The sequence below is a fragment of the Merops nubicus genome, unplaced genomic scaffold (assembly GCF_000691845.1).
Source record: "Merops nubicus isolate BGI_N331 unplaced genomic scaffold, ASM69184v1 scaffold20819, whole genome shotgun sequence".
Lineage (NCBI taxonomy): Eukaryota > Metazoa > Chordata > Aves > Coraciiformes > Meropidae > Merops > Merops nubicus.
The window spans coordinates 48,241-60,745 of NW_008633327.1; the positions used below are offsets into that span (position 1 = coordinate 48,241).

Genomic DNA, 12,505 nt, shown 5'->3' on the forward strand with positions numbered 1-12,505 from the left:
TTGATATACCAGTTTCAAAATGAAGAAGTCATCTGGCTTCTCTTTCTGTGTTAATTTTCAGATCCTGGTTAATATATAAATATGATAATTTTCTTTGTTTCACTTCATGTGGACAAGTACATTATTTGGTATTTTTAGCATTTAGGGTATATTTGTACTTCACATTTGAGAGATTATTATTGTCTGTAGTTCTGACAGTTATAGTCAGAGTTCTGATAGTTTTGAGACTGACATTTCAAAGTAACTAAATTACAAGGTTACAGTTATTAAAAACATATTTGAAAGGACAAAATATTCAGCTCAAGCTTGGGAACCTGTGTTCTAAACCCACCTCAACACCATCGTTTGTTTGTTCAGCAGTTTAATCCCAGCCTCTATAAAACCATGCTGCCACGCAGTACTGTAAATGTGCATGGCACTCTGGGAGACATAAACACAGGTTTTATGCCCTCATTTCCACTCCTAGGAGAGGCTACTGACCCATCTTCTCCACTATAAATATAGCTCCATCTTCATGTACTTGCTGGCAACCTAAGTGAACCTCCAAAACATTTTTTACTGTAATAGCATACCCTAATCTACATTCAGTAGTAAGCCACATACTGAATCCACAAAAATGTGTGCTCCTTATCATTAGTCTAACTGCTCTCTGCTGCAGCACACTCCTGCCATTGACTACCCTGAATTGTTAATACCTGCACCTCATCCCTCTCCTGAATGATGGTGCTCTGTATTCATACAGGAAACATTTTCCATAATCTACAGTTTCTGATACAGAGCTGATGAGGACAGTTTGCAGATCTTCAAATATAATTGTACTTTTGGTAAATATTTGCTTTCCAAAAGAATTCTCAGTTTCTCAGTTTTCACATAAACGTACATAATAACTGGAGTGCTCTATATTTTAAAAATAACTCTTATTTTTACCAGAATTTTCTGGGGTAGGTAGAAGGCCAAAACCAATTTATTTGCTCAAATAAGATCTAACAACATCCTATCTGATAACTTACCATTATATAAACTGGTGTGAGCAACAGGAACACTAACTCTTCTGAGGTTTGCTGGTTTTCCTTCCAGGGATGGAGTTAACTGCACTTTGTGGAATAACACTTGAAAACGCAACTTGAATGTAATGTGTTGGTTCAGAAAATGAAAGCCAAACCAAACTCACCCCTAAACTCACTTTAAAACCAAACAGCTTCCAAAAGTCTAAAGCACTGCCTAAGAGGAGAAGCAGCAGGAGAGAAGAGAGGCTGCCAGCCCGCCCCTACCTTTGCACTGGAAGTGGTGCGTGGGTGTTGTGAGCAGCAGCCTGTCCACCATGGTGTCGGGGCCGCTGCAGCGGGCTATGCCCGGCTCCTTGTACCCCGCCTTCACCCACTCCGAGAGCCAGCGCAGCCTGCAGTCGCAGTGCAGGGGGTTGGTACCCAGAGCCCTGCAGGAGGAGAACAACCAACAGCAGTTGTTTTGGGTCCCAAGCAAAGATAACACCCCTGGCCTCACTGAGGCACGTCTTATTCTACACTTGTACAGGAATGCTTTAATTCGAAATGTGGGAAAGGCTGTCTGAGTATTCAGGAAGTCTTTTAGGTTTATCTCCTCCAGTATTCCCACCCACTTTCTTTCTTCCCATCATTCGTTAGGGAGGTTGTATAAATACCTAACAACAAATCACTTTTTGAAACAATAAATCACTTTTTTCAAACAGTTGTCAGACATACTGCTTTCATCAGATCTAACACATTGGTTTCTTTTGTTTCAGCCTTTGGCCTTCATGAGCATACTCTAACAGTGAATTGTATAACTTAGTTTGGATCTGATGGCTCATGTTAATGTCTCCTCATCAGATGAACGATACACAAAGGTGATACCTGTTTTCCAAACTGCAACCTGGTGTCTGCTAAGTTGGTTTATAGCTTTGAAAACACATTTGCTGGCTAACCCATCATTTGAGTTAGGTCATATGATTGAAGTAGATGCATTCATGTAGTGTAATTATAATTCACAGAACTTTTAAAATCTCTTTGGAAACAATTTTTGAAAGTGTGAGGAAATGCAGTATTGGAAGCCTGGATTTGTTTGGCTCAAAGTAAACGTAAGGCTTTAGTTGTACAACACCTGAATTGCCATGGGAAGAAAATTAACTAAAAATTAGCATGAGAAGAGATACTAAAGAAACCAGTAATTAAAAATGTCTTTTAGACTTTGCTATTTCTGCAGGTGTTACAAAGTATTTTTAAGATGGTATTTTAAACTCAAGCTACTTTCAGATAAAAACATATCAGGATATTAAGATAGAAACCTTGGAAAATTTGTTGATACACTTCTATTGGAGTGACTAATGAACCCACTGTGCCCTAGACAGATTCATAATGAGAGTTCATAGGTTCAAACCCTGTCTAGAGCTCATTCATCAAAATTAAATGCGTACTGCAGCACAGTATTAAAAAATATCCATCCATTCCTTCTGTAAATCCATTGCTTACAATGGAAAAAAACTACTGGGTTGACTTTTTGACCCTGTAACTGTGATCAGCTGGCTCACATGTCCAAGGTCAAACAAAATGCAGCAGTGAAAGTTGGACTGAGAAATTAACTTTAGCGTTGAGCAACTGCCATGTATAAAATGGGAGTGGGAGGACAACGTAAAGCCAGTTATCATGGGAGTTAATCTTTATAAACTACATTAGAAACGAAGCCGCTCTATAGACACTAGAGATTATTACCAATAACTTTGTTGTGCAACTGCAGGAATTTTCATGTGTATCTTTTATCTTTCTGTTCTTTTGATTGTGGTATTGTAGTTTTGGTTTTTTTTTTTTTTTTCTTTCCCTCATTTCTAGGAACTATAGCGAATTCTTGTATTTTCATTCATGAATTCTAACAAACTTTCTCTATTTTGTTTGCCCATTATAGCAAAATATTTCCAAAAGGTAAAAATATCTTGTGCTGTACTGAAATACCACCAGCAGCACTTTTAAAATGTCATGCAGATATTTCTGTTCAGAGACTTCTATTTTTTTTGGGGCAACTTAGAATAAAGTCAATTAGAATAACTCTAGCCATGAAAACGTGGAGAAGCAGAGGAGGGGATAGCTTATTTTTACAGGTAACTAACTAATTGGAGTAAAGATGAGATGATTCAACAGGATTAGGAACCTCAAGTGTTTATCAAACGCACATCTGACAGCAATACCTGCTGCACACAGCATCCATTACCAAGGGCTTCTTTGTGGTGTCCTGGGAGTGCCAAGGGGACAGTTTACGTGTGGGCAGCACTGGGGAAACTGAGTCAGTTACAGAGTTGTGTGTATGGTGAGGACAGCAAATGCAGGAGCTGACCTAACTGAGAAGGTCTCTGTTCTACCACAGCTGATTTTTTTTTTTTTTTTAAGTGGTAATATATGTGATCCTTCAGTAGTGCTGTAACATATTAGTCATTGCCCTGGACAAAAAAAATTAGTAGTCATGGCTTAAATAGATGATTCTATGATTCAAGTAAATAAAGTAATAAATAGTAAAAAAACCCAGTGCGTGTATACCATATACAAACCTTCCTCTATATAGCTTGTTATAATAGTTACATTACAACAATATGATGTTTACAATGTAAAGGAAGTTTGGTGAACATTTCCTTGCAGGCTTTAAACAGCTATGGAAAAAGTGATTGAACTGTCTAGTTTCATTCTTCCAATTATAGAACAATGTAAAGTTATTACAAAAGACTGACTAAAATCAATAGTTTTGTCTACGCTACACAAATATTTCTTGGCGATTCTAAAGGCTAATGTGATACTTTCCGTTCTCCCCCTGACCCCAGCTGCACTGGTGCAGAAGTCCCAGGCTGATCCTCCTGCTCAAGACCTTGGCAGTCAGCTTTCTCCAGCCATAATACCTACCTTGGCCTTAGCCACACAGCTTGTAAGTTTAACGCAAAATGTTGTTCTCCCGTGCATTATAAGTTTGATGAGGAGCAACCCTGTATATGGCTTTCAAAATTATTCCAAGTGCATGCTTTCTCCTTGAAAATCTGTATATCATGAAGAGCTCAAAATTAATTTATTTTCAGTTATGTATGATGGTTTGAGCAAGCACAGCTTTTCCTGGCATAGGAAGGGCAAAACCATCGTGGTTGCTGAAAGTTTCAGAATCTTATTTAAGAAACTGGAGAGCACAATTGCACTGTAAGATTCAGTTGTTCAACTGTGCAAATTACACCCCAGACAGGTCTTATTTATTTTATGGATCCTATTTATTACTGTTCATTTGAGCTTTGTGTATTTTACATTTCTGGCAGCACATATATCAAAACAGATAGACTGCAGTGATTGTATTGGGCCAAAGGGGTTTTTATCATTCCCTAAGGTGAATGGTTTACCCAGGAAAATTGTATCTGCACTTCATTTAAAGTAAACCCTGAGGAAAATCCAAACAAATGGGGCATGATATGTTTATCTCGAGTTCTAAAAATATCCTCAGATGCCAGATTCCCAGTATGGAAGGTGTTCCTGTGCTTCCAAACGGAGGTACAGGGCTCAGTGAAACCTTCATTCCAAAACAACATACAGAATGACTTGACTATACTGGGAACAGGAAGAAGAAATACGTTTTGTGCAAAACAAATATTTTCTCTGACTTAGATACAGAAGTGTAAGCTTGAAACAGAGAATGTTATTTCTCAGCTGTTGAAATTGTTTAAATTGCTCACATTTTTTCTGTCCCTACCAATCTGAGATATCTCTAATTATTATTGTCCAGAGAGAAATTGAGACAAGAAAGTAATTACACAGAAACAAACAGTCTGAGGACAGAAAATACACCAATAAGAACTGAACCTTGTGTTCAGGTAAGTGTTCTGGAAGGCATGTGTAAGATTTCAAAGAGGGAAACAGAGATATAAAACCTATGTTAAATGTGTGTAAATACCTGTGTATCTATCAACAACAACTCACATGCACAAGGGCAGCATCAGAACAGAAAATATCTGTGTCAACTTGTGGGACTAGTCACTTCACAAAATGGCCAGGACACAACCAACCCTCTGACTGAGGACACTGCTCAAGAAACATGCTACACAAAATTACTTTTCCTTTACATCTGTCATCTAATCATGGAGTAACCCATAATGTTTCAGGGAAAAGCCATTTTCTGTTTATTTTTTTTGGCAATAACTGTTAACACTTCAGGTTTACTTTGTAACAATTATAGTTATTTGTCTGTACAGCTCTTTGATCAGCTAAACTGCATTTGAAAATATTCTGGACCTCCACCAACACAACAGTAATTTCTTGAAATACCTGAAAAATCTAATAATTTTTTTGAGAATTACGGAATGAAGTATTAATGCTGTGAAATGACCTGTTTCCATATGATTAAATATATATGTCTGAAGTAGTGATTCATCAACAAGTTCACATACTGACATTTCAGTATGCAAAACATATGACACTTATTAAGCAAAGAATTCACATTTGCTTAATATTTGCTCTTTGTGGGAGGTTTCCTGTCTCACTCTCAAACCATAACACACTCTGCATTTCACACAGACAATGCTGAAAAAAAGCCTTAAGCACAAAGTCCACAGAAAAGGAAACTGTCACGTCAGCTCATTTGCCTTTCTTTAAGAAAATATTTTTCTAACTAACAACAACAGGTTCTAGTATTTTTTTTTAAATTTCTTTGAAGAGATGCACTATGATTATCCAGAGCAGAATATGGAAAGTGAGCAGGAAAACCAGAAAAGTTATAGAGTCTTACATTTGCAATAATATGTACTGTTTTATTAATCTGAGATCATCAATCAAACCGATGGACTCAAACAGAGGTACTTACAGATGGGACAGGGATACCAGGTCATTGAAGGAGCCTTCTGGAACACTGGAAATATCATTTCCATGGAGTGTCCTAAAAGAGGGGAAAAGCAGGAAGGTATCAGGCCACAGTATTCTATCTGTTCCACACAAGTGAATGAATTGGTGCTCAAGGAGGAGAATTTCCATGAGTTCCACAACTCACAAGCTTCCACGCTTTATTGCTTCTACTTCTAGATGCTGGCATTTAAAATAACGATACAGTTGAAATTGTTGGTGACTAATGTTTTAAATTTAAAAGGTGACATACTATTTATGCTATTAAAAATGTATCGATGACAAGCAGACCCTCACATAGAGACCTTATTCTTTTATAGAATTCCATTAGCCAGAAACACAGAAAAAAAACAGAACAGAGAAAATAGGGACTGTGAAAGTTAAATTAAATATTGGCTACAGAGAAATCCTAGGAGAGAACAAGTGCCCATGAGGACAGATATAGCTGCACTTTCACATACTAGTTTCCCATTCTCACAGTAGGAAATACTTATTTGTCTGGTATTTTTAAAATCCGTTTGACAGATACATTTATGCTACCAGGGAAAATACTTGAAATGAGTTGTTTTAGGGCATTATTCACCCTGTGCAAAGAAACTAACATTTTTCTAAGAGGATTTTCAGGATCCTTGTAAAAGGGTTCTCCACTGTTTCCAACACAATTTAAGCAGCCACTTTATCTCTTTTCTAAGAAATACATTTATGTGTGAGCTACATAGGCAAGCTTAAATGGAAAGATTTTTCTTGCAGCTTGTAGAGCACAATACTTTGATTCAAAGTGGCAGGCACAAGAGCAAAAAATCATTATTTTGATTACTTGTGGTTTTCATTGCAACTGCAACTGAAGGCCCTGCTACAAAGCAGAGCACCACCACCAGAAGCTGGGACAGACAAATAGAGGGAAGAACACTTCTCCCAGCAACAAGGCTATGAGCAGCCAGGAAAACACGCAGCAACAAATGAGTGTGTGGGAGGACCCAGGATGCTGGGGCTGACAACTGCATAAAAACTATCCAAAAAATGCACCAGAGAAGATGTAAGACCTTAGTAATAAATAGATAAATAAATAAATAGCTATTCAGTGGCTACATCTTCTGCCTCACTAGATAATTATCTGACAAAAAAAAAAAAGCTGCATAGAGAAAAATATTTATAGTTTATTCTAACTTTTCTATTTTGTGTGTCACTGAATGCCAGTTTCCTAATTCACATAGTAGCAGACAGAGAGAACTCGTATGGAGCCAACAGGAGTCACTTCCCTTGGATCTCACTAGCCATCTCTTGAACAAAAACTGGTAGAAAACTTGCAAAGGAAAAGGACATCAATATTTTAAAATTAGATCTTCTTTTGCACTTGTCCCCCGAGCCAGTTCAGTAATAGCAAACTGCTGTATTGTTTATGTACCCTTTCCCAGGTCTAGGAATTACTGTCAGTGCTCCAGACATGGCAGAGGAGAGTGGAAAACAGAAACCTGCTGTTTGTCAGTTTTGAAGTAATTTATTTTCTGTTTATTTACCTGGTGACTTGCAGAACACAGGAATCGCATGTTATTTATTTCTGTGACTGTACAGATTCATGAAATAGTGCACACTGAAAAACAAACCAAATGTCTGTGCCCATGGAAATACACAATAGCCCCAGATGAAAATAAAACCATCTCTTCTGGTATCCTTTCTTCCCTGACACCACTAGGAGCTTCACAAGGATCTGCGTGATGTCTTAAAACTCACTACTTCTGCTTTACACACTGCCTTACACCAGCACACTCAGAGGAAGGAAAGCCCGACGTGCCAGGGCAAGAAACACCTTGTCCTGTCTCCCTTGAGGCTGGTCCCTATGGTGGGCCTGTAAACGATGTGAGATAAGCAAGGATACCAAGATTTACAGCTGCTCATTGCAGCTGCAGTTTCTATCTTACTGCACTGCAAGGATTTTCTGCACAGTGTGAAACTACAAACACTACAGCAGAGTTATCCTCCTGGCACCTCTCTCCAGTTCTTGAGGCCAATATACCAAAAGCTTCCTCTTCCAATATACCGATTCTGAAGTTTTATTTTAAGCATACCTAGGTTTTGGCTGTTAACAATAATACTGGGCATGTGTAAGGATGGATCTCCAAGCAATTAATCCGAACAGAAGAGGAAGGGTATGAGCTCCCAGACAGTAACTCCAGCTAAGGCACACTCACTAACTGCATACAGAATGACTGACTGAGATACACTTCGCAGCTATTAAATAAGGAGCATTTTTGTTCCTTGTATAAGGATGAAAGATCAGGCCTGGTCAACACCTCATCACCAAGATGTTCCCTCCTTCAGTGAAATGAGCATATTTAAATAAGCAGCCACTCATAATGAGTTTATATTCTGATCTTTGAAACTGCTTAAAGGCGTGCAAGATGATTCTCCCTGGACAGACAGCAGAACTTATATTTCTTTTCATGTCACATCAGTTGTGTTTATTCTGTGAAGGGGTACATTTTCTTCCCTAGATGTCTTGGAAACTTCTTACAAGAGAAGCTGAAGAATGACAAGGCCATTATCTGCAAGAAGGAAAATCCATCAAAAATATAAAACCACCTGAAATGAAGGGCTCACAACTACGTATCTCAAACACTGAGGTACGTTTCTCAGATGCAACTGCCTGCATTTTAATAAAGAAATCACATCAGCAACATGATTGCTCATGAAGCTAAAATGAAATTATAGCTGCTAAAAAACTTAAACCCCACATATAATAAGTAGTGGCAAGAGAATTTAACAGTGTAATAAAATCTTTTACTTCTTGGATCAACAACAGGAGCACATTTTTATTCCAAAGACCCTTATAAGCAAATGGTCAAATAAAACCTCCAAACATTTGGGACAGTTAAAGCACACACATGGACATATGTGTTCTCCCTGAAAAGCACAACTTCAGATATCCTCTTGTCTAAACACAGGTACCCAGTAGGGCTACGAATTTAAGGTGGTGTGGATCTTCCTCAGAGCACACACTAACAAAACACTTGAATTCTTGAAATTACTTTCTTCTGCATGCAATCTCACTAACTTATTACTTTGTCTTCAGGTAGCAAAATGAACTAAAAGTATTCTTTTAGGTTGGTTTTGTTTGTTTCTTTGTTTTTCCTTTTACTAACTGCTCTCAAGTCCTTCCTAGCCCACTTGTCTCATAACATCAGGTTACCACAGACACAAAGGAGATGCTTTTGCAGTAAACAATCACCTACCCTGGCTTACAGAGCCACATCCCATGAAGGGCAGACACCTACAGTGAACCCTGTAGGATGTTGTACCCTGCAGGAACCAACACAACTCAGATGTCAGAGGGAGTGGGAAGCCACAGTCTCACTGCTTGGTGCTTGTAACACCACCACCTTTTATGGAATTACCGGCTAATTACAAGAAGTCATTCTGTGATGCAAAAACACAAAAAGAGAAACAGAGCAGACAAAGCCAAATAGTATTTTTGTTAGGTTTAATTAGCACAGCACCCAACAGTGAAACTATATTGCAAAAATTGGTTCCAGAGTTGTGCTCAGAGTATTAGTGGTAGCTTCATCATCAACACATATTACTCTGTGTGTGAGCTTTGAAGTGCAGTAAATATCCTTCAGTTTTCAGCAAAACTAGAATATCTAACGTTAGCAGAATATTCTGTAGCCCATTTGATAATTTCTTTCATAAATATAAAATAGAAAATTGTTTAGTGATCTAAAAAAGTATTTTTATTTCTGGACTTTTAATTAGATCAGGGGAATTGTCAGAAGTTACAACATTGTCGCACAATAAAACCAAATCTTTAAAATAATCAGTTCAGGTTTACCATAGAGTCTGAATATTTATAATGACTTTGTCTCAGTCTGAGCTTTTTAAATCTGTTTATATTTAGCTTCTAAAAAGACTAGCTTTGGACCAAAAAAACCAACAAAACAAAACCAGAAAACAAACTCACAACTTTTCACTTCAAGAGCTTTGGTGCAAACACCTACAGATACAAACTTTTGCTTATTTAGAAACTTCTTAAGCCTCTATGTTGAAATTGCTCCCCAGCACACTTTGGATACTATTATGCATAAGCCATGTGAAGACTAAAGATTAAAGCTTTGATTGTGTAAACACTGATGTATATTCAGGCTCAAACATAAACATGTTGACTCTGCAGTTTTCTCAGTTGGGCTCGGGCTGAAAAGTGTTTGTTAAGAGAGAGCACAGAACCAGATACCTGTCAAAGATCAACTTCATCATACACCTACGATTATTCTGATTTTCAAGTACCTATTTACTTTATTTACTATAGAGAGGCACAAAGTAAAGGCAAAAAGGAAGCATAAGGAATTTTTAAGACAGAGGACCCTGCATGAGATGGGTCTGCCACCTTCAAAGGCATGTGGATTCAAAGGTAATGGGATCTCTACATTCTTTTTATGGGGGAAAAAAAAAAGAGAACATTGTTTTGCTGATGTTTTCTCTTTTAACTTCCCCTGAGAATATGGATAAAAAATAACTGACAATAACAGATGGTACATTGCCACTCTGAAGCCATTTTCTCTCTGGGGAACTGATTTTTAATAATAACATAGATGACATGTGGCAAAAGTCGTAGCTGATTCTGGAGTTTTGTGGGCCATAATAAATCAAATTAATCTGGATGCTTCCCAATGCATGGAACAGAGGCAGATATTCCCACTTAGGCCTCATTTTACTCTCCCTGAAAGGAGGAAAATATTTTTTCCATTTGATTAGCAGATTATTTAAAAAAGCCAAAAGATAACAGTTATTAAAATACTTCCCTTTGTTTCTGTTCATATGTGGCCTGCAAGAACAGACATGAAAAGACAAATTTGTAGCTGTTTGAAGGAGTGAGGCATAGTGTATCTACACTAGTATTCAAGATACAGAGTCCCAAACTAGCTCTCCTCAAGCTAGTTTGCATATCTGAAGCAGGCCAGAAGACAATTTTTCCATGTGGAACAATTGATTTGGCCATGAAATAGAACATATTCAACTGTGGCTGAATTTCAGGGCTCATGTAACAACTGAAACGTGACCATCTTAGTGCTTTAGAAATCAGAGTCCCAACCCAAAGTTAAAACAAGAGATCCAAATCACGTATCTTTCCTGGTTTCAGTGATGAAAACTGGGAATCTAAATCTGTCTTGTAAGTTCAGAAGTTGAAACCCAGATATCTATTTTAGCACTCAAACCACAGTGAAAGAGCCCAGCCAGAGATCATTGGCTTATTGCTTCCACAGTTGCAGCGCTGCCCATGTCAGCACATTCAGGGAGTGAGTGCACAACCACCACTGCTCTCTAAATTCACAGAAACTCCCACGTGTGAATGACACCAAACTTTCTTAAAAAAATAGCAAATACTAATGTCAAGTTTCAAAGTACCCAGGACATCTTCTTTGGCTCCTTTATTCTGACCTTTTAGTGTTCCAAGCTTTTTCTCCTTCAGCACACTGAATAGCATCACCACAGATAAGCTATTTAGCTTATTTGCTTTCAGTTTACTGTGCAAATAATGATGACCCACCTGTGTTGCTGGGCTGTGGGGAAGAAGGTGGCAGTTCCACCTTGTCCTGACCGCTGCACTTGGGGTCAAGTGTCCACACAAACAACTGAGCAAACCCAACTTGGGGTGTATGTTCTGATGGGGTAGGTAGGGAGGGAGAGACAATAAATTTGAGACTGAAGCAGAAGGCAATCTAGTAGGCGCCTAAGAAAAGGGGGGAGGGAGAGGAGCTGGTTGCTGCAAGGAACAGGCCCACAGCCCACATTCTGAGAAGATGACTTTCAGAAGAGATTGTAAGCAAATTGTTCAATCTAGAAAGCTGCTGAAAGCAGCTACAGTGGAGAGAAAGAGTGCACAAAAGGATCTCCAAAGAGACCACACAGGGATATCTCTGATTGTGCCACCATTCAACATGGGATGAAATTTCATTCACAACTTATTGATATTTGAGATGGGCATCTCAGCATTACTGGCCCAGTCGTTGGCTTGACTTACTCATTGTTTTAGTGTGGGGACTTCTAACTTCCCTTCTTTTATGTACAACTTGCCTGCAGATATCTAAAGGAATAGAAAATATTCTAAAAATGCACAAGTTTTCAGTAAAGACACTCTTGCTGAAGCATCCAGAGGAAACTTATACTCTAAAGTAAGATCAAGTTTTTACAGAGAAAAAGTCCTTTTCTGTGAGCCACCCAGACATTGTTCAAGTAGAAGAAACAAACAGATTCTATGCAGTCCCTTGGAGGTTTGTTCTCATGATAGTTCTTGTCCCTGAACTATCATAGAAAATTCATTCATCCTGCAAATATGTAATTGCTTCTTTTCAAAGTTTAGCATTCACCTGCTCTTGTCATTACTGGACATATTGCACCTAAGTACAAGTACATTGAAGCTAATTGTGTGAAAATATTTATGGCTACTGGATTAAGTGAAAGCCATCTGCTCATTAAAAGCCTTCCTGCCATCAACAGCATTCTAATAAGCTGCAACTCAGCTGCATCAGAGAAGTGGTACTTACAGCACTCGAAGAGACCTGAGCCCGTTGAACGCGTGAACTGGAATGCACCGAAGTCTGTTGTAACTCAAGATGCTGGGAGAATGAGAGAACAGAGTTACAACA

At 38.3% G+C, this 12,505-nt stretch overlaps 1 protein-coding gene across 1 annotated transcript in view; it reads right to left on the reverse strand.

Annotated features, from left to right (window-relative positions):
- The window catches only part of LOC103780536 (slit homolog 3 protein-like), a gene marked incomplete at both ends in the record, with an annotated part of 123,744 nt that overhangs the window by 42,375 nt on the left and 68,864 nt on the right, over positions 1-12,505 (reverse strand). Inside the window, 3 exons of the mRNA XM_008948224.1 lie at positions 1,272-1,435; positions 5,833-5,904; positions 12,404-12,475. Of these exons, the coding sequence (XP_008946472.1) occupies positions 1,272-1,435; positions 5,833-5,904; positions 12,404-12,475 (308 nt within the window). The remainder of the gene's footprint in view (positions 1-1,271; positions 1,436-5,832; positions 5,905-12,403; positions 12,476-12,505) is intronic.